This window comes from Coregonus lavaretus (assembly GCF_964263955.1).
Source record: "Coregonus lavaretus genome assembly, chromosome: 5".
NCBI lineage: Eukaryota > Metazoa > Chordata > Actinopteri > Salmoniformes > Salmonidae > Coregonus > Coregonus lavaretus.
The window spans coordinates 16,089,159-16,116,455 of NC_139992.1; the positions used below are offsets into that span (position 1 = coordinate 16,089,159).

Below are 27,297 nucleotides of genomic sequence, written 5' to 3' on the forward strand. Positions count from 1 at the left end.
CATGAATGGTCTCAGGATGCTTTACTGTTGGCATGACACAGGACTGATGGTAGCGCTCACCTTGTCTTCTCCGGACAAGCTTTTTTCCGGATGCGCCAAACAATCGGAAAGGGGATTCATCAGAGAAAATGACTTTACCCCAGTCCTCAGCAGTCCAGTCCCTGTACCTTTTGCAGAATATCAGTCTGTCCCTGATGTTTTTCCTGGAGAGAAGTGGCTTCCTCGCTGCCCTTCTTGACACCAGGCCATCCTCCAAAAGTCTTCGCCTCACTGTGCGTGCAAATGCACTCACACCTGCCTGCTGCCAATCCTGAGCAAGCTCTGCACTGGTGGTGCCCCGATCCCGCAGCTGAATCAACTTTAGGAGACTGTCCTGGCGCTTGCTGGACTTTCTTGGGCACCCTGAAGCCTTCTTCACAACAATTGGACCTCTCTCCTTGAAGTTCTTGATGATCCGATAAATGGTTGATTTAGGTGCAATCTTACTTGTGCAAAGCAATGATGACGGCACGTTTCCTTACAGGTAACCATGGTTAACAGAGGAAGAACAATGATTTCAAGCACCACCCTCCTTTTAAAGCTTCCAGTCTGTTATTCTAACTCAATCACCATGACAGAGTGATCTCCAGCCTTGTCCTCGTCAACACTCTCACCTGTGTTAACGAGAGAATCACTGACATGATGTCAGCTGGTCCTTTTGTGGCAGGGCTGAAATGCAGTGGAAATGTTTTTTGGGGATTAAGTTCATTTTCATGGCAAAGAGGGACTTTGCAATTAACTGCAATTCATCTGATCACTCTTCATAACATTCTGGAGTATATGCAAATTGACATCATAAAAACTGAGGCAGCAGACTTTGTGAAAATTAAGATTTGTGTCATTCTCAAAACTTTTGACCACGACTGTACAGTACAGTGCAGAGCTTCCTGCTTATTCCACTTCTGACAAGAAATGATTAGAATAGATAACCAATAAGATATATCATGTATTTGTGTTTGTGTCCACGTTTTTAATGAATTAGACCTCTTAGGCAATGGCCTAAATGCAGGCAAATGTGGCATCAGAAATATTTGCTAACAATTGGAATCCCCTAATAATAATAATAATAGCTATTAGTAGTAGTATTAATAGTAATAATAATTTGTTAATAATATATGTTCATGTAAGTATAAAAAAAAAAAAATCATAGTTAATTGCCCATTGCTTAGTAATACAATTAATATTTGGATTAGTGCAGTATCTACCGTAGCCTAATTAGTAAGCAGTGTTAGCTTTATTATTATTATCCTATTATCATTTATGTATTATCATCCAATTGTATCCTATTCAATCATTGTTTTCACCATTTACTCAAAATCAAAATGCTTTACTGTTATTTTAACCTTTTATGTCAATGTGTTAAATACAAAAGCAACAGGCTGTGAAGTCCTGTAATCGATTGCCGAGCACCCACAGCACAGACAGGCAGAGAGAGAGAGATCAGTTTCTCTGTGTTATACCAGGTTCCCAGAACAGACACTCGGCGGCTCGTCTGCTCTGCTTTCGAAGATGGAGGAAGTATCGGCGGATTAACTGTTGCTGCCTGCGGAACTACTATATTAAATTACAGTGTATTCCAAGAAAGACATTCCAATGGGGGAACATGTGTAGTTCTTACCTCACAGCATAGGTGATGGGATTATTTAATCTCCTGCGATTATAAGGTAACGAAATAAAGAAAACAAATAGCGATTATTATATATTTATTTAGCCTACAAGGATGACAGTTTGTCTGCTTTGTTGATGATCTAAAATATGTACGTGGATAAACGCTCAACATCCCGACCATTGATCCAGATTCCAGACAATGCAGATCGTGCTGCAATCTACACAGACACGGTATTCAGCGAGACAGGTGCAGCTCACTAATAAAAGTCAGACGGCTCCGGACTGCACAATGATCCGATACCTGTTGATGCAGCAGTGGGGGCTTCTGCAAAGTCTTTCTATGACATGATTCGAAATGCTTTTAACCCAAACTGCAGTGTCAATAGAGATAATCTCGTATTTTATGTAATTGAATTAGGCTATAGAGACAGAATGGGCACAATAGTTGAGGATACGTTCTGTCTCTGTTGAAATGTCTTTCTACCTGCACATATATGTGAATACTCTGACAGGTTACTATGAGACAGCATGGACTATCCGTCTGTCATATCTCTCTTGGACTGCCTACTGACACACTCACTCTTAGAAGTCATCCAATAACTTTTGAATACCGATGTATATCCGATTCCTTAGAATCCCTCGGATGAAAATAGGCTGCTCCCTACTCCTTTTATTTGGCTATTTCCCTAGGAACCGGTGGATCCAGTTATATTCCCCTCGTTCTTTCTTTGTTTCTTTGTTTGTTTGTTTTTTTGTTTCTTTCGTTTAGTCTAAAAGCAAGTTGAGTCTTCCCCGACCTCATTGTTGCTGTAGTAAACACAAAATCCAGTAATACACAGTCTATAAGTGTTGAAGTGCCCATATTTTGCCTAATCAAGGTGTACTTTATAGAATATTATAGGATACATACATACAGGGAAGGTGCGTGCGGGTGGAGGTGGAAAAGTTGACGGGCTAGTTCAGCACAGAGGAAGTAACTACCAAAGCTACTTCTTGAGGAGTGTGCTGCTCTGTTCCAGAACTTTATTCAGTTTGTATGCAGGACAGGACCGTGTTATATTCAACTGAAGTTTTTCTTTTTGGTACTCCACTTTTTTAAAAGAGGAGAATAGACCCTACATTATTAATTGTTATTGTCTATGAAATACATATTAGGCTACTGGGGATTTTAATTTGCATTTTAGAACGAGGTGCAACTTCCACTGACGAAGATCACTGACTTGCACAGGGGAGACACCGAAAGGTAATATTCAATTTAACAAGTCTGGTTATCGGCACCATACCAATTATTATACACTTAATATGATTAGGCTACCATTCTTACACGAACACTTTGCGTACTAACGTTGTAATACATTTATAATAACTTAGCATTGTTTTACCTAGTCGCAATAGATGAACTTTCAACTTCAAAGGTCCTCAATCTGCTTACTCTTTCTGAGCGATTGATCGATACATCGACAGGGCTACCCAAGTCATACAATAACAGGTGACGGCTGATTCTGTCAATATATGTCTTGATTCCAATCATGTAATGAAAATAATCAACCCACATATATTTTTTAACTGAAGGGAGATTTTGGGCTGTCAAAAAGCCTACACACGTGCACGGCTGAGCGTCTAGAGACAGGTGTCCACGGCGGAGGCGGTTTTCCGTTTGTTGCTGACGAAGCAATACATCTCAATTGTCAAACGTATAGAATTAAAATATATTGACTGAATGTAATAACTTGTATACTTAGGCTGCTAATCGCTCTAAAGCTTAGTCTAAACAACTATTTCGTATTTATTTATTTATTTGAATAGCCTAGTCTACCACATAGGACTTTTAATTCAGCATATAGTTTTCACAATTTTTCCATAGAAAATACTATTAAAAACAGACATATCATCTCTCCTAGTCTTATGTAAAAAAAAGTATTTGCATTGTAATAGGTTTCCCAATTATTGAAGTGTCAATTATGAAGGAAAATGTAGCCTAAGCGCATGCCATTTTTTGTTGACTTATTATAAACATGTCTTGTGTGATTATTATTACATTATATGTAGAGAAAAGTGGCAATCATATACAAGACATTTGCAAAAATGTTGACATCTGTATGCTAGTTCACAGTAGAAAATGTTTCGCTTAGTCTGTCCTCAAGTTTGGGCTTAATGCGTTTTATTTTTACACCTGAACTATGAGGACATTGTCCTCTTCTGAGTCATACAGTGCCCTCAGAAAGTATTCATAACCCTTGACTTATTCCAAATTTTGTTGTGTTACAGCCTGAATTCAAAATGGGTTATAAATTGATTGTTTGTTCTCACCCATCTACACACAATACCCTATAATGACAAAGTGAAAACATATTTGTAGGAATTTTTGCACATTTATTGAAAATTAAATACAAAAATATCTCACTTATATAACTATTCACACCCCTGAGTCAATACATGTTAGAATCACCTTTGGAAGCGATTACAGCTGTGAGTCTTTCTAGGTAAGTCTCTAAGAGCTTTGCATACCTGGATTGTACAATATTTGCACATTATTCTTTTTAAAATTCTTCAAGCTCTGTCAAGTTGGTTGTTGATGATTGCTAGACAGCCATTTTCAAGTCTTGCCATAGATCTTCAAGCAGATTTAACTCAAAACTGTAACAAGGCCACTCAGGAACATCCAACGTTGTCTTGGTAAGCTACTCCAGTGTATATTTGGCCTTGTGTTTTAGGTTATTGTCCTGCTGAAAGGTGAATTTGTCTCGCAGTGTCTATTGGAAAGCACACTGAACCAGGTTTTCCTCTAGGATTTGGCTGTGCTTAGCTCTATTACGTTTCTTTTTATCCCCCCTAGAAAACTCCCTATAACATGATGCAGCCACCACTATGCTTGAAAATATGAAGAGTGGTACTCAGTGAATTTGCCCGAATCATAACACTTTGTATTCAGGACATGAAGTTCATTTCTTTGCCACATTTTTTTCTTACAGTTTTACTTTAGTGCCTTATTGAAAACAGGATGAATGTTTTGGAATATTTTTATTCTGTACAGGCTTACTTCTTTTCACTCTGTCATTTAGGTTAGTATTATGGAAAGATGCCTGTAAATCAAATCAAATCAAATTTTATTTGTCACATACACGTGTTTAGCAGATGTTATTGCGGGTGTAGCGAAATGCTTGTGCTTCTAGCTATGACAGTACAGTAATATCTAACAAGTAATATTTAACAATTTCACAACATATACCCACTACACACAAATCTAGTAAGGAATGGAATTTAAGAATATATACATATATGGACAAGCAATGACAGAGCGGCATGGATTAAGATACAGTAGATAATTATAGAATAGAATACAGTATATGCATATGAGATGAGTTGTGTAAGATATGTAAACATTATTAAAGTGACTAATGTTCAATTTCTTAAAGTGGCCAGTGATTTCAATAGGCAGCAGCATCCTCTAATGTGCTAGTGATGGATATTTAACAGTCTGATGGCCTTGAGATAGAAGCTGTTTTTCATTCTCTCAGTCCAAGCTTTGATGCACCTGTACTGACCTCGCCTTCTGGTTGATAGCGGGGTGAACAGGCAGTGGCTCAGGTGGTTGATGTCCTTGATGATCTTTTTGGCCTTCCTGTGACATCGGGTGCTGTAGGTGTCTTGGAGGGCGGGTAGTTTGCCCCCGGTAATGCGTTCGGCAGACTGCACCACCCTCTGGAGAGCCCTGCGGTTGCAGGCAGTGCAGTTGCCGTACCAGGCGGTGATACAGCCCGACAGGATGCTCTCAATTGTGCATCTGTAAAAGTTTGTGAGGGTCTTAGGGGCCAAGCCAAATTTCTTCAGCCTCCTGAGGTTGAAGAGGCTCTGTTGCGCCTTCTTCACCACGCTGTCTGCGTGGGTGGACCATTTCAGTTTGTCAGTGATGTGTACGCCAAGGAACTTGAAGCTTTCCACCTTCTCCACTGCGGTCCCGTCGATGTGGATAGGGGGGTGCACCCTCTGCTGTTTCCTGAAGTCCACGATCATCTCCTTTGTTTTTTTGACGTTGAGTGAGAGGTTATTTTCCTGGCACCACACTCCCAGAGCCCTCACCTCCTCCCTGTAGGTGGTCTCGTCATTGTTGGTAATCAAGCTTACTGCTGTTGTGTAGGCTTGATTACCAATAATGACAAGACCGCCTATCTTTGTAGTGACTGGGTGTATGGATACACCATCCAAAGTGTAATTAATAACTTCACCATGCTCAAAGGGATATTCAATGTCTGCTTTTTATTTATAGCCATCTACCAATAGGTGCCCTTCTTTGCGAGGCATTGGAAAACCTCCCTGGTCTTTGTGGTTGAATCTGTATTTGAAATTCACGTCTGAGGGACCTTACAGATAATTGTATGTGTGGGGTACAGAGATGAGGTAGTCATTAAACAATCATGTTAAGCACTATTATTGCACACAGAGTGAGTCTATGCAACTTATTATGTGACTTGTTTAGCACATTTTTACTCCTGAACTTATTTAGGCTTGCCATAACAAAGGGATTGAATACTTATTGACTCAAGACATTTCAGCTTTTCATTTTTAATACATTTGTAAAAATGTCAAAGAGCATCATTCCACTTTGACATTATGGGGTATTGTGTGTAGGCCAGTGACACAAAATCTCAATTTAATCCATTTTAAATTCAGGCTGTAACACAACAACATGTGGGAAAAGTCAAGGGGTGTGAATAATTTCTGAAGGCACTCCTCTTATTTCATCTCAGTTGACCTGACCAGACATAACAAAAACATATAGGAAAGCAGACAGAGTAAACCTGGAAGCTGATAGGTTTATTTTATTACCCTGACTGTCCAGTTTAGCAGTGACATTTGACTGTAGAAAATGACATATTCAGTATATCAGAAGTTCTGGATTATTTACACAGACACACACACACACTCTCTCTCTCACACTCTCTCACACACACACACTCTCTCTCACACACACACACACAAACACACACACACACACACACACACACACACACACACACACACACACACACACACACAGAGAGAGAGACACACACACAATAAACATACACTGAGCTTACAAAACATTAGGAACACCTTCCTAATATTGAATCGTACCCCATTCTGCCCTCAGAACAGCCTCAATTCGTCAGGGCATGGATTCTACATGGTGTCGAAAGCATTCCACAGGGATGCTGGCCCATGTTGACTCCAATGCTTCCCACAGTTGTGTCAAGTTGGCTGGACGTCCTTTGGGTGGTGGACCATTCTTGATACACACGGGAAACTGTTGAGTGTGAAAAACCCAGCAGCGTTGCAGTTCTTGACATACTCAAACCGGTGCGCCTGGCACCTACTACCATACCCCGTTCAAAGGCACTTAAATCTTTTGTCTTGCCCATTCACCCTCTGAATGCCAAACATACACAATCCATGTCTCAATTGTCTCAAGGCTTAAAAATCTCCTCCCCTTCATCTACACTGATTTAAGTGGATTTAACAAGTGACATCAATAAGGGATCATAGTTTTCACCTTGATTCACCTCTTCAGTATATGTCATGGAAACAGCAGGTGTTCCTAATGTTTTGTTCACTCAGTGTAATTATGTTCTGTATTAAACATTAATAGAATACAATCTCACCTGAACCTCCAACAGATAATACATGTCTACAAAATGTCCCCTGATGGCAGACATGAGGTTAGGTTGGCCAGTGGTGGTTTGCACCGTACTACTCTTCTCTCAGACATATTTAATTTGAGTTGAAGACCTTTTTTCAGAGGGTCTGAAACTACTAGAACTGGGAACATTTGTGTTCTCACTCTATGAACATGTATAACCCATAGTATAGTTTTAGCTTGATATATTTGTTACTTCTCTAATAGTGCAACTTTCAATGAACCACTGCATTATATTCAGAGGCTAAACTTTGCAATCCACCAGCACTTCAGCAGCATTTCGGGAAGTTGAACCATATAGTTTTATGTTGCAGGGATGCTAGACTAAAGTCTTGCGGAACGTCGAAAGCCAAAACTAAAACACATGCATCTTTGTCTTCATATTTAACTCTGTATAATTGTTGTACATTCTCAAATTTGATCAGTAATACATTTTATTTATTTATTTTCACTCAACTTTCATTGTAATACATGTGTTAAATATATAATATTAATCATGCCTGTTTCAAAATCAATGTATCCTCTAATTCAGCATTTATACATATTTATAAAAATTCATAATGGCTCATTCATTAAATCTATTACAAAGTGTTACCTAAAATAATGTAAAAATAAATCCCTCCAACCGAACAGTATAATCTGTGTTATTCCATTAGGATTTAGAAGAGGTTAGAAGGAGAGTAAGCACTGTGGTACAGCTGTAGTGCTCTAACTTATTGTTTCTTTATGATACCTACAGCTCTCCCCCAACTATGGAAACAGAGGCCACTGATGGATACTCTGCAAGTAGGTCAACTCTTCATTCACTCTCTAACCAACATAATATTGACATGTAACTCTTAAAAGTCTTTAAAAGGTTTGTGACATCGTGTTTTAAGTTGCGGATGCTGGATGTGTCCCTTATTCGCCATTTAATTTTTTATGTTTTATGTTTTTATGGTCTTTCTAATCAATTTTCCACATTTGGAGGCCCTTTTGTCATCATTTTGGTTATAATCCAACTGGAACTAGTATTTAGTCCAGTCTCCTCTCTCCTTTATGGTTGTTTCTGAGAGTTATTGATTCCTAAATTGATTTTATGCTAAAGCAATCAGACATTTGAGGATGTCATGATGTCGTGATGTTTTGCACAGCTGTGTTATGGTCAAAGGTACGGGACAAGGCTGAGGCCACACATTTTTTAAACTAATACAGTTGACTCTCATACAGATATGAAAGTGGATGCAAGGATAGGGGAACGTGTTCCACGCAGCTGAGATGAGGAAGCCATTCTGCTTTACTAATCCGATAAGAGGAGAGAGACACGAGCTGCATGTGTTCTGATCCTGTAAAAGGGCCAACTACTTCTTGGCTCTCCTAGAGATGTCTTATCAGTAGGGTGGTGCTGTACCAGGTACAGTGGTACTTCCCTCCTCTTTCTCCCCTCCACAGATTCCCTCTGATAGAACACATTGATAATCTGGAGTTTGACAACTCCTTGTTGCAGGTGTTGAAAATAGTTTTGGGATGAGTGGAACAAAATATGAATGTTATAGTGTGAAGGAAAAAAGTATGGTACAGTGAGGATATAGTGTGAAGGGAAAAGTAGGATGAAGTAGGATATAGCCATTATAGCGCCCTCTGCTTTTATTTACATCGCTGAAACACATCTGTTTTGATTCATGTTTGAAGCATACTGCCATAACTCCTCTAAAATGTTAAAGGAAATCTGATGAATGAGATCTCTATCTCTTACAGTGTGGAGGGATGGTCTGGAGGTTGAGGGTTTGACTGGAAAAACCAGATCCTTGCTCCTGCCTGTGCTGCCTGTGTGTTTCCAACAAGCCACAATGGCGATACTTTCAGGGAAATAATCCTGCACAGTTTCAAACCTCTTGTTTTAAATTGAAGTCGTTCCAGTTTATCTGGCTCATTAAAGTGCTCCCCACTTGTAAAGTACGGTATACATTTAACCAGCCGACCACATTTCGCTGATAATTTTATGCAACACGTTTTCAACTCACTTATAAAACGTCCTACAGAAGCCAACATGTATATCATGGCTTGTTCTCTCTTTGCCATTTTCATAAATGTTATTTTCCTTTTGACCACGCCACCTACACATGGAACGATCCATATCTGATGCGTTACACACATCGTCTTCCTCCAGTTAAGCCTCCCCTGTCTATACAAGTCATCTGGGTCTGATGCACAGACATTTTGTGGTGGTTCATACAGTATTGAGTCAGCTAATGAATGGTGCCAATCAAAGCTCAGATTTTGACTCAGCAGACTGTGCGTGTGTGTGTGTGTTTTGTATGTGTTGTCAGCCCCACACTCCTCAATCTGGCCCACGGGTTCCAGCATGCATCACTTCGGGAGCAGCGAGCAGCAATTTTAAGTATTGTATGAGGAATAGCAGATGATGAACAAGTTTGAGCTAAATGCCATTAAGGTTTTCAATAATAATTGCAAATACATGAAACATAGGACCATCAACATTCAGGTGCTACTAGTACACACCATCTATGAGCCACACTACTGTGCCTTTACCTAACCTGATCGACCACACAGAGCCGTCATGGCATCAACACAACACAGTAATGGAAAATCCTGTCGTATCCTGTCATAGAGCGACTCCTGTCTCTACGACAGACAGCACTGCCAAGGGATAGCCGCCCGTCGGTCACCTGAGATTTCCTCCAACCCCACCGTGGCGTGCAACCTGACACCAGACCCAGGGATTGTGGCATCATGGTCATGGACCGCGACTCCCAGAGTGCCTCACTCAGCAGCAGCCAATCACAACAATGGAACACTAGTCTACCACATAAAATACTAGCATTTTGTTTTAGTCTCCATGGGGGAAGCATTTACGAAGATTAACTGTTGGACTGAGGTGGCCATTCTCTCTATGACATCTCCGGTACTTTCCTGTAAAATGTGCTAGCTGGTAAAGTGTTATCTTTTCTGTGGTCTGGCTCCTGTGGGATTTGACACCTGGGTCAGTGGAGGTGCTGCTGTTTTGGCTGAGAGGCTCCCATGGGGTCAGGCTGTATAAGGGATTGGACAGTGCTCCCTTTGAGTGGACAGGACAGCTATCTTATAGCCTTACCCGTGTGTCAGGAAGGGTGCTGAGAGGATGCAACCTGATCTGGAAGTCTTGTTGAGGAACTAGCAACGAGTTGCAAAGATCAGTGTGGCACTGTGTTAGATTAGGGACTTGTACAGCAAATGGGCCAGTGTTACCTAGTGTTGATTTTTCAGTGTTGATTCAGGTGTTAAAATGAACTCTGTTAGTGTTAAAGTAATGCTCAGTGGTCTAAAACAACCCCAGTGTTGGTGTTAATAACCAGAGTTGAGTGTGAGAGTGTGATTGTGTCAATTTTACTCTGTGGAAAGTAAAACATTCCCATCAAAACCATGCAGAGGTGGCACCACAGTTCCCAGAGTGGTGTGGCAAAAAGAAATCTGTTGTAAAAAGGTTTACTATGGGCTATGATGGGACGAGAGGTTTTCTAATCAGGTCACATGGTTTAAAAAAACTGCTGGAAAGACCTGTCCTTGGGGAGGAGGAAAACCCTGTCAAACTGCAGGAACCTTGTACAGTGAGGGAAAAAAAGTATTTGATCCCCTGCTGATTTTGTACGTTTGCCCACTGACAAAGACATGATCAGTCTGTAATTTTAATGGTAGGTTTATTTGAACAGTGAGAGACAGAATAACAACAAAGAAATCCAGAAAAACGCATGTCAAAAATGTTATAAATTGATTTGCATTTTAATGAGGGAAATAAGTATTTGACCCCTCTGCAAAACATTACTTAGTATTTGGTGGCAAAACCCTTGTTGGCAATCACAGAGGTCAGACGTTTCTTGTAGTTGGCCACCAGGTTTGCACACATCTCAGGAGGGATTTTGTCCCACTCCTCTTTGCAGATCTTCTCCAAGTTATTAAGGTTTCGAGGCTGACGTTTGGCAACTCGAACATTCAGCTCCCTCCACAAATCTTCTATGGGATTAAGGTCTGGAGACTGGCTAGGCCACTCCAGGACCTTAATGTGCTTCTTCTTGAGCCACTCCTTTGTTGCCTTAGCCGTGTGTTTTGGGTCATTGTCATGCTGGAATATCCATCCACGACCCATTTTCAATGCCCTGGCTGAGGGAAGGAAGTTCTTACCCAAGATTTGATGGTACATGGCCCCGTCCATCGTCCCTTTGATGCGGTGAAGTTGTCCTGTCCCCTTAGCAGAAAAACACCCCCAAAGCATAATGTTTCCACCTCCATGTTTGACGGTGGGGATGGATTGTTTTCTTGGTGACTATGGTCCCAGCTGCCTTGAGATCATTGACAAGATCCTCCCGTGTAGTTCTGGGCTGATTCCTCACCGTTCTCATGATCATTGCAACTCCACAAGGTGAGATCTTGCATGGAGCCCCAGGCCGAGGGAGATTGACAGTTATTTTGTGTTTCTTCCATTTGCGAATAATCGCACCAACTGTTGTCACCTTCTCACCAAGCTGCTTGGAGATGGTCTTGTAGCCCATTCCAGCCTTGTGTATGTCTACAATCTTGTCCCTGACATCCTTGGAGATCTCTTTGGTCTTGGCCATGGTGGAGAGTTTGGAATCTGATTGATTGATTGCTTCTGTGGACAGGTGTCTTTTATACAGGTAACAAGCTGAGATTAGGAGCACTCTCTTTAAGAGTGTGCTCTTAATCTCAGATCGTTACCTGTATAAAAGACCTGGGAGCCAGAATCTTTCTGATTGAGAGGGGGTCAAATACTTATTTCCCTCATTAAAATGCAAATCAATTTATAACATTTTTGACATGCGTTTTTCTGGATTTTGTTGTTGTTATTTTGTCTCTCACTTTTCAAATAAACCTACCATTAAAATTATAGACTGATACTTTCTTTGTCAGTGGGCAAACATACTAAATCAGCAGGGGATCAAATACTTTTTTCCCTCACTGTACTTGTTCATATTAATTATGTTTAAAAAAAGGTTCAAATATAAACCAAATTTGATCCCATTCACCTTTTTTCACAAACAAATGGGCTATAAATACACAACCTTACTGCTTTGTTTACCCTGGCCAGTGGCACAGGGCGTATAGTAGGCTAGACTATGCAGCTGCTGTTGTTAGTAGCCTGCAGTTGATCAGACTGAAAAATAGTATTGTTTCAATGCAATACAGCATGTCAGATCACTAATGTTTAGGTGTATAGTTTTTGCTTGTGTCTGTCGAGACTGATGTGTTATCACGCTTGCTAAATAAATAGAAAGTAATGCGCACCTTGATCTTTGTGCCTTGTTCCTGGCCTGTGCGACCTGCAATTTCCGTGAAAATGATTGGTCAAGAACCGCAAATAGCCTGCAGCAGCACTCCAATGTGAAGGACAGAGAAATTTTGCGTGAGTTGACAAATCATGAGGCAAATCGGTTTATAAAACAGCATTTTGCCCATCTTTTTAATGTTTTGCATTGATATATTTTATTAAACTAAATCAAAAGTGATTGAAAAGTGCTGTGGCAAATGTCGCCTTGCCACAAGTTTGCCGGCGGCCTTGAAACCACGGCCATCATTATAATATTTTCCAGCATGCTCTCCTGCAGGTAGATTTTTTTTAGGATTGTTTTTATTGATTTATTTATTATGCTACACAAAGATAAATTACATTTGTCTAAACTAATCCAATCAGTTAGTTAGATTTATAGCACCCATTACTGAAATGGTTGTTCCAGTTTAAATGGTTTAGGTAGTCTCCTTTATTGAATTTTCTATTTTCTATCCCCCCATTTTAGGGGACCAAAAGTATTGGGACAAATTCACTTACTGTATGTGTATTAAAGTAGTACAAAGTTAAGTATTTGGTCCCAGTATTTGGATAATCCTGAATAAATCATGAATAAAGATGAGTGAGACATTTATGATCAAATTTGATCAATGTAGATGAAAAAGTTATTTTTCATTCTTTGGTCATCATACTTTGATCTGGTTTCATCCAAATATCATCGATTTTCAGGAAAAACATGATTTTGACTGTTCATGACCTTTAACACAATGCTCACTTAACCCAGAAGTCTGCCGTACCAATATGTCGGAGGAAACACTGTTCAATTGACTAGCGAAGTCAGCTTGCAGGCACCCGACCCGCCACAAGGAGTCGCTAGATGAGCCAAGGAAACCCCCCCGACCAAAACCAGACGGTGCAGGGCCAGTTGTGTGCTGCTCTATGGCGCGCCCGGTTACGGATCAAACCCCAGGCTGTAGTGGCGCCTCAGCATTTCGATGCAGTGCCTTAGACCGCTGCGCCACTCGGGAGGCCCAGCACCTTGTTAATTTAACACTGAAAAGTGGACCCACGTATACACACTGGCCCAGTGTTAAATGTAACACTGTCAGTGTTGATTCAACATTGGAAAATTTGCTGTTTAGGATCCGGAACAGGGTATCATAAAAATAGCCATATTGACACTGGAATAAATCTTAAGATTATCCCCAGGTAATCAGGCGTTTAGTCACTATTTTGGCAAGGTATGATTGCTTCAACTGACACCTATCAAATTCAATGTGTGTGTGTAAGTGACTGTGTGTGTGTGTGTGTGTGTGACACTGTTTGTACAGATGGAGTCGTATGTACAGTATGTATGTGTGTTGTGCAGTGCAATGCAATGCAATGCAGAGCGATGTTCCCAGCTCTCTTGTTGTCTGTCTTTCTCCCAGGTAACGGAGACTGCTCTCCCAGGAAGACAGAGAACTCTAGAATGTTGGTGGACCTGTCGGGAAACACACCCAAAGGACAGCAGCTCCAGCATCCTAATTCACCCACTGGTGAGTGGTTACTGAACATATGCGTGCACACAAACACAAACACACACACATATGCATGGACGCATGTATGCACAGATGAACACACACAAGAGGATTATGTGTGTTAAGAGAAACAGTTTATTTTATCAACTCATGTCTTAACTGAAGGGTCTTGCATAGTTCCCTTCCCCTAAATGAACAGAAACAGGAAGACCTGAGGGTGCCATTCTTCTGATTGGCTTTAGACATGTCACCATGAGGTAGCTGAAGCAGAAAAGGGAAGCTGTTTCCCGCAGCATCCCCCAGTATTAGTACTCTGGTCCCAGATCTGTTTAAGCTGGCTTGCCAACTCCTATGGTCATTCATACTTAATAGGAGTCGGCAAGACCACACAAACAGATTTGGGTTTCAGGCTACAGTGTTAAAGAGGGAGAGAGTCTCAGAGGGAGATAGTTCTCACAGACTACTGTGTTAAAGAGGGAGATTGACTCAGAGGGAGATAGTTCTCACAGATACAGCCTGTGTCATCCTGACCCGGAAGTTGCCTAACACCACTCCACTTCGACACCATTGTTGTAACATAACACTGACTGACGCTGAATTTCTTGTGTCACTGTACAAAACTACAAAACATGTTTTGCTATATGTTTACAATCAAACTATTAGTAAGGTAGAGCATTTTAACTACATTTTTCGTTCACTTCAGCTAAATACCGATACAGCATAACTAGCAAAACTATGAGGGTAATGTCAATTATGAGGGTAATGTAAACTATGTGGGTATTGTAAACTATGAGGGTAATGTAAACGATGAGGGTAATGTAAACTATGAGGTGTTCAATACACAGCCAGGTATGGGTGGGACAGGCTACCGAGCTCAGATTTGCTTATGATGGCACTTTTCTATTAGCTTGGATACCTAGTTTCTCCTCCTTGGTAACATGACCCATGCTTTGGGAATTTCTTTCTTTATATTTTATTCATCTGGGTTCTATAATAAACTGTTGTCGCAGCAACCATCTCAAGTTCAGCCAGCTGCGACAACAGAGAGCAGAGCAGAGAGCTCATCCTTTGTATATCCCACCTCCCGTACCCCTCGTCTGGGAGGAAAATATGAAAACCAATAGAGCTCGTCACGATCTGCTAGTTCCATGTTGCCAGGATACACTTCTGGATGATAACCTCAATGTCATGCTGTTAGTAAAAGAGGGTCTCCTTCAGTTCAGACAGGGATATAGATAGAAGGGGGAATATTGCTAAAGAAAAGACTACAATGTTGTTGCAGAGATTGCCATGTCATTGCTGACAATAGCAGGAGTCCTGAATTGTATTTGTCCTATGTTGTGAGACAGATGGATGTTATCAACCCTATAGCAATCACCACAGTGGACATTGCTGTCATCCTTAAAGCAATCACCCCACACACTCCACTTGTGTTTATGGAGTCTAGGAGCCTGATGGGACATGGGTATGAGATGGATATGGATGTGAGAGGTTTGGGGCTATTGCTCCGTCTCCTTGCGTACCCACCCTGTGATCATGGTCAGTCACAAATCACAAACAGCTTTGTCTAGATGTTTGACACTGGGTTTACGGATCAGGTTTTCCTGACTGCAGCAGAGGAATGCAAGGAGTCACCTTCTGCTCATGTTCAACCTTAAAGGTCCCTGTAGCCTATGTTCAACCATAAATGTCCCTGTAGCCTATGTTCAACCTTAAAGGTCCCTGTGTGCAAACAAATGCATTGTGTGGAAGAGCACAATCTCTGAATCTCTTAATATTATTATATGGCTACGTGTGTGTGTGTGTGTGTGTGTGTTGTCAGTCACAGATACTAGGAGTCCTGTGGCAGTAGAAAACCTTCCTGCCTTTAGTCAGTCAGCCATCCCCCGCCCCGCCCCCATCCCATCCATCCAGCCAGTCTCTAACCCAGCAGCAGTCAAGTGGAAAACCTCAGGGGCTCAGCAGCAGCACCTGTTTAGGCTAGGACATTCCCCTCCCCTTCATCCTTCCTCCCTCCCTCCTCTCCTCCCCAGGGACTGACTGGAATTAGACAAGCCTGTTTCTCATCTCTCCCTCCACGAATCGCTAATGTTCAGAGCATGCCACGTCACTACACACAGTCCATTCCTGAGAGTAACCAAGTGTATCTCTACATAACATGTTTACTGTGTGCATTCCCGGAGTATCAGGTTTAAAAATAGCAGTTATAATTGCTTACAATTAAAATAGTGTAATTGTTAGTCAGATGTGGAGAGTCCCTGTCTCAGGGGGTTTAGCATGAACTTTGCTAATACTGTGAGTATCATTATATCACTTGTTTCTCCAGGGGAAATTACATGCAGATTGTATGACCTTATTCCTATCAATGGAGGTAGTCAAAGAGAAACAGATTTACAAGATGTACAGTCCCAACCTACAGTTCCCACACCTATTGAGTAAAAAGGATCACCCACAAAAATAATCGCATGTAATTGGCCAAAAACCATTAAACAGTAATTTGATTGGTCATACCGGTCTCTTCTAGAAAACACAGTCAAACAGGAAGATGAGACAGAAGATGAAGGGGACAGGAGGACCACAGCAGAGGACATGGGCCAAAGCGGGGAAGAGGGATCAGGATTGGAGGAGCCCATGATTGACAGCCCAAACAACCTACAGGATGGGGTCCCTGGGTCAGAAGGTTCATGTGACCCAGGAACTCAGCTGCCCAATGGTAAATGTTTCTCTAAAGTTGTTTCCCCTTATGTCCCTTCTACAGTATATAGCCTAAACCTCATGTACGTTATATTGAACACCAATGACACAATATTCTCTGATGTATCTAAGGATTGTCAATGTTTTACCATTAACATCTAACAAACTGCAAAAACCTGTTAGTTATATGTTAATAAATAACGGATAAAGGATACTTCACGTTGTAACTCCGTATGAGATATGTATTTTACAGACTAAAGCAATTGCACGTCTCTTATCCTACGATTGAAAAATATATATAATACGTGAGTCAGAACATGCTTATTTTTGTGTCATTGGGTGTGGAGGTGGAAAGCTTTGCTGTGTTCTAGAAGACAATTGTTGAGCCAGGGAAAACATCCCAGGAATCCTCCTCAACCTGTTCCCTAGCCCTTAACTGACGTTATTACTGTGCCTCGGTCTTCATAGATTTAGGATCAGATTTTCTAAAGTTGGGCTGCAGATCAAGAGATGATCATCATGATGATGATGAGATTGCTGTAGTCTAGTTGTGAACCAGGCAAACTACGTACATAGATTCATACAAACAAACACTCACCAATGGTAAAGCTGGGCACTAAACGTGTACAGCACATTTAGCAATGCAAGACTATAAGACACAACATAAGACTCCCTAAACCGTCTTCTGTCTGAAGACACTTTGACAGCAACGCTTAAACATAATACTTTAACTTATACATATGGTGGTGTGTGTGTGTGTGTGTGTGCGTGTGTGTGTGATTGTACCACCTATAACCATACATCGGGCCTGGTTAGGGATGGAAACATTGTATTTATGCCCCTGCTGTACTGTGTGGTGATAGAAAGAGCAAAAGCTATAGTAGACACCCAGAGCGAATAGGACCAGAGCTATTAGGATTGAGATCTAACACCTCATCTCACCACACTCTATTTCTGGAGATATAAATATCTCTGTAGTTACAACAGTAGGTTCTAGTTCAAATGTATCACTAGTACACAGTGCACATCAGAAACCACCCGGTAGTGTTTTTCTCTGCACTGAAAATCCTCCTTGAAATAATATTGGCAACATTTCTTAGTCTCAGCTAGGGTTTGCTGAATTGAGCCTGAGGACGAGGTTAGCAATTGACGAGGTTAGAATTTGTTCACCTCCACAGTCCAGCCATGTATAGGTCCTATGTAGCTGGTAGAGCATGGCGCTTGCAACGCCAGGGTTGTGGGTTTGATTCCCGTTAGGGGACCGGTACGAAACCCCCCCCCAAATTATGACAATGTATGCACTCCCTATTGTAAGTTGCTCTGGATAAGAGTGTCTGCTAAATGACGTAAATATTTTACTGTTGCAATGTGTTGATTGTTGCTGTAAACCTCAATTTCTGTCTTAAGTTTGTTCGGTCCAATATCCCAGTGAAAATGAGACTTGGAAGTGTGGCAACTCAAGACTAGGTAGCTGGGGCGCTGTGGTTATTGTGTGTTGCTGATCTGGCTCTATGTAAAAGGGGGACTGTGAGTGATGAGAGCCTGCACTTCCTGTGCCCCTTCAAGGAATAGGCCCTTCCAGTGTAACACTTCCTGTGCACCTCTCAACTGATAGGCCGTTCCAGTGTAACACTTCCTGTACCCCTCTCAGCTGATAGACCGTTCCAGTGTAACACTTCCTGTGTCCCTCTCAGGTGATAGGCCGTTCCAGTGTAACCAGTGTGGCGTGTCGTTCACTCAGAAGGGCAACCTGTTGAGACACATTAAGCTGCACACAGGGGAGAAGCCCTTCAAATGTCCGTTCTGCAGCTACGCCTGCCGCCGTCGTGACGCACTCACAGGCCACCTACGCACACACTCAGGTCAGCCTCTCTGCCCCCTCTCTTCTTCTTTCATTTCTTCCTTCTCTTTTTTTTCTTGTTCTTGTCCTCTTCTTCCTCCTCATCTTCCTCTTCCTCCTCATCTTTGTGACTCATTAACTCACCTATATCCTCGGTCTTGAGTCATGCTTGCTTTAACTTTTTTATTCCTGTGGTTACTCCTGAGTATTATATCCTGGTTTCAATAACTTCTCAACATCTCAAATAGTCAGACTATGTTGATGCTATAGAACTGTCTCGATGTAACTAAAAGCATGATCTGGTCTGACCTGTGTCTAAGTTTGTTTGAGACAGATTAGCAACAGTCCCCATAAATATCTAACCCTGACAGGGTTTCTCTTTGTTGGATGGATGCATCTCTGAAGCTTTTTTTGCAGACACAAGGGCTGTGGTTAGGCAGCCAGGACATGCTGTCTCCTCAGAAAGGAACTTTCTGTTCTCTGTAGATATATGGGGAGACCAGAGAAATGCTGTGCTGTGTTGCTCTAGCTGTAACCCACTTTCCTATCTCTGCATCAAAGACTTCTCTCTCTGTGTTCTCCCCTGCCTTGTGTTTGAGATACAGGACAGACAACAGTACCACGTCATCTCTAGTGTTGTCCTCCTAGAAGTACTCAAATGCAGCTACCCAGCACCAGAGGGTCATTCTCTCTGTCGCTTGTCTGTGTTTCTCTCTGTCTCGTTCATTCTCTTTTGACCTTTTTCTTATTTTCACTTCCTGTTTTTTTAGGCTAAATTAATTATTCACTCTCCTCTAGTCAGTGTAGGCGGCAAATGAAGGTGTAGTATGTAGTAGTACTGTATGAATCCCCTCTGCCCCTCAGCCTACCTACTGTATGAATCCCCTCTTCCCCTCAGCCTACCTACTGTATGAATCCCCTCTGCCCCTCAGCCTACCTACTGTATGAATCCCCTCTGCCCCTCAGCCTACCTACTGTATGAATCCCCTCTGCCCCTCAACCTGCCTACTGTATGAATCCCCTCTGCCCCTCAGCCTACCTACTGAATGAATCCCCTCAGCCCCTCAGCCTATCTACTGTATGAATCCCCTCTGCCCCTCAGCCTACCTACTGTATGAATCCCCTCTGCCCCTCAACCTACCTACTGTATGAATCCCCTCTGCCCCTCAACCTACCTACTGTATGAATCCCCTCTGCCACTCAGCCTACCTACTGTATGAATCCCCTCTGCCCCTCAGCCTACCTACTGTATGAATCCCCTCTGCCCCTCAACCTACCTACTGTATGAATCCCCTCTGCCCCTCAGCCTACCTACTGTATGAATCCCCTCTGCCCCTCAACCTACCTACTGTATGAATCCCCTCTGCCCCTCAACCTACCTACTGTATGAATCCCCTCTGCCCCTCAGCCTACCTACTGTATGAATCCCCTCTGCCCCTCAACCTACCTACTGTATGAATCCCCTCTGTCCCTCAGCCTACCTACTGTATGAATCCCCTCTGCCCCTCAACCTACCTACTGTATGAATCCCCTCTGCCCCTCAGCCTACCTACTGTATGAATCCCCTCTGCCCCTCAACCTGCCTACTACTCTACCTGAGCGTTGAATGGAATGTTAGGCACTCTTCTGTGGCATAGGGAGTAGGTTGGCATGACGTTCTCTTATGAACAAGGCTGTAGTTGAAAGGGCTCTTCTCCTTTCTCCTCGCTCTCTCTCTGTCCCTCCCTGCCTCCTGGGAGACACATGACACAATGCCAGGAAACAGGTGAAGAAATTGAGAGGGGAGAGAGACAGAGAAACAGAGAGAGATACGGTGACAGGTGAATGCTTTGATGTATTGTACAATCCGAAGAGTAAGACAAGAGTCTATTTTCCCTGTCACAGTGAAGTCACAGATTGGCACTGCATGGATTGTGTTTACAGAATCTGAACCCATCACAAACACATTGTTAAATGACAATATCTAATAATTCCTAGAATTGCTGTACAAATGTGGTGTGCATGTGATTGGTTGTTCTTGGAAGTATTTTAGATGCTACATTGAGAGCTATGGGGTCACTCATTTTTTACATTACATGAGACAATAAAAGGTTTCTGAGACAAGATTCAATAGGTTCCTGTTTATCACCCAAATAGATGCAGCCGACTGAGTCTAAAGGCTGAGAGGGTTGAGGCTATTTGCATGTTCAAGAATAGCTGCTGAAAGCGGGATTTGGTGATACATCCAACATCTGCAAAAGGCCATGTGGGGGAGGTTTTGTAAATGAGTAGGTTGTGTGGTTGTGTGTGTGTGTGTGTTGCCTATTCCAACATGAAAGTGTGACTGCCCATTGCGGCTGGCTACAGTTAGCAGGTGCTTTGGCTTAGATAATTGGAGCCGACAGACAGCTCCGGCTGTTTTACCATTACAGTGACATTATACTACTTTTGATGTGGAGAGACTCATAAGTAGAATATACCAAGCATACTGTAATGATGATCATGACCTGTAAATTACACGATGATACCGTTGCTAGTACTCCACTTTAATGTTGAAACTATCATTGTCTTGTCATTGTGTGTTACTCAAAGGTTACCCATACACTAAACCAATTGGCATTCACAGACAACAAAATTACTGAATGACAGGTAACCTATAGAGTAATTGTTCCATAATCAAGTTTTTGAGATCTGCTTCAATAAACGTAAACCAGCTCTCTCTCACACACTCACCAATATTTGCAAAGATCAATCAATTTTCATAGACTTTGTGAAATGTTACCCAAGTGTATCTCTGTCTTACTTCCTTTGTAGCTCAGTTGGTAGAGCATGGCACTTGTAATGCCAGGGTAGTGGGTTTGATACCCATAAGTAAAATGTATTCACGCATGACTGTAAGTCGCTTTAGATAAAAGTGTCTGCTAAATAGCATGAATCACTTCCCACCTCCAGCTGCTGAGAAGAAACACGCATTGTTTAGGTCTAACAGTGGAGTTACTTTCTTCCCACTAAGGGATGCAGAACACATTGACTGGCTCTGTACTAGGCCTACAAGCCCATTGAATTATGCCCCATAGTAGTAAACAGATAGTAGTAGTAAACCAGTTGGCGCCTGGAAGATTTGTAACAGTTGTTCCATGGGAAACGTCTGTATTCGAGTTTCTGGTTTGTGTGAGGGATCCCACTAGTTGTGGAGCATCATTACTCCATAGCTCATCATAGCCCTCCTCTATTTTCTGTGTTCTCCATGGGTTCTGTGTGTTTACTACAACCTCCTAGAGTAGTATTTCCCAACTCCAGTCCTCCAGTACCTCCAACAGCACACATTTTTGTTGTAGCCCCGGACAAGTTCACCTGATTCAACTCATTGAGGGCTTGATGATTAGTTGACAAGTTGAATCAGGTGTGCTTGTCCGGGGCTACAACCAAAAGGTGTACTCTTGGGCGTAATCGAGGACTGGAGTTGGGAAACACTGTCCTAGAGAGTTCACATAGACTCTGTTAGCCACAGGTTCTTTGCGTTTACAACAACCTCCTAGAGAGTTCACATAGATTTGCGTCGCCACAAAAAGGCTTTGGACTATTCCCACTCTCTCTCTGTCCGTCCATCTGTCAATTAAATTAATATTTTTTTATTTTGATGTAATTTCTCTTGTTTAGTGGGCAAACCACACAAGTGCAACTACTGTGGGCGGAGCTACAAACAGAGGATTTCATTGGAGGAGCATAAAGAGCGTTGCCATAACTACCTTCAGAGTGTTGCCATGGATCCCACCTCCAACACCGGGCCTTATCCAGGTGAGTGTCCTGCTATACGGTACAGCACTGTTGATGGCATAGATGCGGAAACGTCTGCTTTCTGTTTGCCACTTTTCCGCACCTTGCACTTGCTGTTTTTATAGTTGATCATTCAAGCATGAAGTTCAATTGAAGACCATTTTTGTTTCTCTGCCTCCTTATTGTGGAGTAAGTGCGAGTACCCTGTGAACTCTACTTAGTTATTTTACATTTATAAACCAGCCACCTACTACCTACAAGCCTTGGTGCAGACCTTCATTCTGCTTTTCTACACACACACACACACACACACACACACACACACACACACACACACACACACACACACACACACACACTCCTCTGACCTCTGACCCCTAGGTGAGGTCCCTAAAGAGCAGAGGCCCCTGGCCGAGGCTGTTACCATGGCAACCTTCGACCGCCCACCCGTCATCGAGAGACTGCAGAGTAACATGGGGAAGAGGAAGAGCACCACCCCACAGAAGTTTGTGGGTAAGAATGATCACTTCCTGTGGTGGAGGGCACCATGATATGTTGACCCCAAGGACCACTAACTCACAATTATTCATAGAAGCTTATATAATTATTGTATTTAAAAGGACAAAACATAATTTGTCATTTTTCTTTACAATAACTATTCAAAATGTTTCAATGTTTGATAATTATTAATTTGTTATTAAAGGTAGACTCAGCAAAATTACGTTGCCACGAGCAGCACCGGAGATATTGAGATGAGCGAGTCACACACAGCATCTGCACATGCGCACGGCCGCTTCACGTGGTTCACAGCGTGGTTGCCAGGGCACCAAAATAGCAGAGAAGATGAGCCTCGCACTTCAACGCTCTTAGTTGTTACGGAAATTGACCCACCATACTGTTCACTTTCTGCATCTACCTCATATCACTGAGTATTTAGTGGAGTATTTACGTAATCTCATTATGTGATTGAATTGAACCTGTTCTGTTCTGTTTATTTCAGTTTACAGTTTTGATTGTTTATGTTTTATGTTCAGTTTGACCGAAATGAAACAGGATGAGTGTATGCATGCAAAAAAGGGAATTGAATTGTATGCCTGGGCAGAGGTTTAACAACAAACAGATGACCTTGATTTAATGTTAGAAATGAACACACTATTCACAGATTGCAGCCTTTGGTTGGATTGTTTTAGATTTTAGATTTTCTTATCCACTGTATTTCTCCATTCAATTAAAATAAATACTCAACCATCAAAAACATATGTTTTGTATTACGAAACAGTTGTTACAGTGTTGTAAACATTTAGTTGGCATGTAACTGGCAATAATTTTTGCATATTAGTGCTGAACACAATTATCTTGTTTGTGAGGTATAATTGACTGCACTATTAGATAGAGAAGAAGAGATAGAGCGAGACACAGAGAGCAGATGAGAGAGATGAGGACATGTTTTTCACTCTGTGGTTTTGTTACACCTGTATCTCTGCCATGGCTCTTATCGAGAGAGGGGCAAAACAGTTCACCGCATCCCTGTTCTGGAGGGGTTAAACAGTGCATTCAGATAGATGGGGATTTCCACTATTAAACACAAAACCTCTGTGATAACGCAATATGAAAAACAAGATAATGCTTAGCTTCTCAAAAGTGAAAAGGTTAAACTGTGACAGGCACTCATATTCATATACTATATATTTACACCTGTATGTATTGTATCTAGTCGCTAAACATGGTTTCAAGAGGTGTCATTCAACCAGACACTTTCTCTTAGTGTGAGCCCATACATGTGTGAGTTTCATTGTGGTAATATGCCTGCTGTGCTCTGTGCAGGTGAGAAGATGATGCGCTACAGTTACCCAGAGCTGAGCTATGAGATGAGTCTGAAGTATGAGAAGGAGGCAGAGCTGATGCAGGCTCACATGATGGACCAGGCTATCAACAACGCCATCTCTTACCTGGGCTCTGACTCCCTGAGACCCATGGTCCACCACCCCCACCCGCACGGTCCACACGGTCCACACGGTCCACACCCATCCCTCACAATGGCTGAGGTGGTACCCATGGGCAACCCCCTCTTCCAACATGTCTACCCCCTGGAACCAGGGCCGGGGCACCGTATGGACCGACCACGCAGCCGGGACGCCCCACCTCAACCTTCACCTCTGCCACCTCTTCTTCCTGACTTTCCTCCCTCCTCCAACGGGCCCAACGCCCTCACCAGACCCAAGCATCACCATCCCCAGGGTACCAGAGAGGAGAGAGAGTGTCCTAGCAACAGTGGGCTGGACTCGGCCGAATCCACCCGGAGCAGCCCACAGGAGAGGTTGGGTTACCACAGGAACCACAGGAACAACCCCTATCCCCGACCCAGGTCCAGACCCAGCCCAACCAATGGCGGCAGAGAGGAGGGGCGAGGCGGGGCTGAGGTGGGGTTGACAGCGGAGGTGGCCCGGGGAGAGGCGGCAGAGACTCCGATGAGTCGGGACGGGGTGCGTGTGTTTGGGCGAGAGGGGCGGGAGGTGAGGGTGTTCCAGTGTGAGCACTGCTGTGTTCTCTTCCTGGACCACGTTATGTACACCATCCACATGGGCTGTCATGGTTACAGGGACCCGCTGGAGTGCAACATCTGTGGCCACCGCAGTAAGGACCGCTACGAGTTCTCATCTCACATTGTCCGTGGGGAACACACCTTCCAGTAGAGGGCTGGACAAGACAGGAGCTGTCCCTGGTCCCTCCCCATCCCCACACCAGGACAGTGATGTTGAACTAACTGTGTGTGATCAATGCAATCAACCAAGACAGAGAAAACTAACCAACATTTGCTGCAGCATAATGATACTAACTATATCATCCAAACAAACATATGAAGGTCTGGCCAAATACAAATTTTAAAGGTGTTTTGAAGATTGTGAGGTTGAGATTTGCATCTCAAGTGAGGGATTTTTTTTTGTGTGAAAAAGGAGACAAAGAATAAGTACACCTATTCAATTGTGTCTCTGAGATTGTCAAAGAGCAACCAATACTGTGAGTAGTTATATTATAGTTTCATAAGTCTTATCACTGTCCCTGTCTTGCATACTGTATTGTTGCACTTGTTTGCTGCAACACAGACTGCCATGTAAAGGCTCAACTTATCAAGGGGGCTTTCCCTGACTCCACCACCCAAACCATTTCATGCAACATACATATTCTCTGTCTTATGTCAAAAGCCTTGCTAACTGCTAACTGCATGTGTTGTCACACCAGCCACATTAGAGAATGACCTTTTCTGCAGAGGTAGAGAGAGAAGAGAGAGGGAGAGAGAGACAGAGAGAGAGAGACAGAGAGAGGGAGAGAGAGAGATAGAGAGAGAGAGAGAGAGAGAGAGAGAGAGAGAGAGAGAGAGAGAGAGAGAGAGAGAGAGAGAGAGAGAAGAGAAAGAGAAAGAGAAAGAAAGAATGAAAGAGAAAGAGAAAGAGAAAGCGAGAGAGACTTACTCAGACATTAATTTACTTTTTCAGACAATGTCTACAGATTTGTTATAGTTTTGTTAATTACGCTAGCTAACTATCTGCTTTCCTTAGAACAGTTCCTTTAACCTTATCAGTTTCACAACACTTCACAGAGGAAAGGAAAAGCACTGCCCTGCAACCCACCTCCCTAAACCTGTTCTTGCACTAGCAGCCTGATGCCTTGAGGGATGGGAAGGACGGGAAGGGATGAGGCACTCCCTGGTTCAACAGCAACTTCACATATCTTTCTCGCAGCTTGCCTTTACCCCACTCATGTGTCTTTAGTGAACAGGCTGCTTTCTGCAGATGACATGTCAGTGCGTGTACTCTACTGTACTCCAGGGTTTGGATCAATGCCATTTCAATTCAGTCAATGAAAAAAAGCAATGAGAAAAATTGGCATTGGAATTTGGATTTGCAATTTACTTTTTTAATTGATAGAATTTAAATGGAATTGATCCCAACCCTGCTGTACAGTGCATGTGAATGACGTGGAAAGGATTTAGCCCAGTACAAACAGCAATGCACTTTAAGCTGATACACTGGTACTGTTAAGTAGACAGAAAGCAGTGTGGTTTAGAGTTTACTAAGAGCCTTTTTAGAAGGAGAATGCCAATGAAGGGAGATGGCACTGATTTGGAGCAAATATGATAATCTAGGTGCACTTGGACAAATGAGTAAGACAAGGTATATGCTGCTCTTTAGATAAATCATATTTTGCTGACAAAATATGTAATGTCGCTGTTGTTCTGTTTATTATGCAGCATATAGCATATTTTGAATTGGCACTGTCTTTGTCTTGATAGTCTTTCGCCATTGGAATGGTCCTATGTATATGGCCAGGATCAGTTCACTGTTCAGTTCAAACTTATCCGCTCCTGCCTGGTCTATGTAACCTTCCTGGTCAAAGTAGCAGCTTATTTCTGTTTACATGACAGCGACGTGGACAAATTATATATCTACTTATAGTGCAACAGACATACGGTACTTCTATTGCAACAGCTTATTGTTACTGTAAAGTATTGGCAATAGTATGTTTACACTTTTTAGCTGTTGTAGTATCTCATTGTACATTCTACATTCCCACAATGCATTATTATTTTCAAATGAGCGCCCCTATATTTGTATTTAATCACAGCTTTATCTTAGATAACAAATATTTCCATAGGTGTTCTAATGCACCGCTATAGGCCTATTCTATGTTTTAATTGTCTTAAATCTACTGTATGTCTGCCTATTGTTTTGTTTAAGCAAATCCACAAACATAACATCTCTTTATGAAGCAGTATGATACAAATAAATGGTTTTTAGAAATGGTTTTTAGAATATATGAAAAACATGTCATCCCACCTGTAGTAAAGTGCACACAACTGCTTTACTATCTGTTACAAAATCATCGC

At 42.3% G+C, this 27,297-nt stretch overlaps 1 protein-coding gene across 3 annotated transcripts; it reads left to right on the forward strand.

Annotated features, from left to right (window-relative positions):
* Window positions 1-1,466: 1,466 nt before the first annotated feature.
* On the forward strand, window positions 1,467-27,208 carry LOC311128861 (zinc finger protein Helios-like). 3 transcript variants are annotated; one of them, XM_084161080.1, is made up of 9 exons: window positions 1,530-1,703; window positions 2,832-2,890; window positions 8,061-8,107; window positions 14,033-14,140; window positions 16,647-16,835; window positions 18,511-18,678; window positions 22,296-22,433; window positions 22,794-22,925; window positions 24,237-27,208. In XM_084161080.1, the coding sequence occupies exons 3-9, from the start codon at window positions 8,074-8,076 to the stop codon at window positions 25,103-25,105; spliced, it is 1,638 nt and encodes a 545-aa protein (XP_084017206.1). In that variant the 5' UTR covers window positions 1,530-1,703; window positions 2,832-2,890; window positions 8,061-8,073; the 3' UTR covers window positions 25,106-27,208. The 3 variants fall into 3 exon arrangements, with proteins under 3 accessions (XP_084017205.1, XP_084017206.1, XP_084017204.1); XM_084161079.1 differs by lacking the exon at window positions 2,832-2,890 and having other exon boundaries at window positions 1,467-1,703; XM_084161078.1 differs by lacking the exon at window positions 1,530-1,703 and having other exon boundaries at window positions 2,624-2,890.
* The last annotated feature ends 89 nt before the right edge of the window (window positions 27,209-27,297 follow it).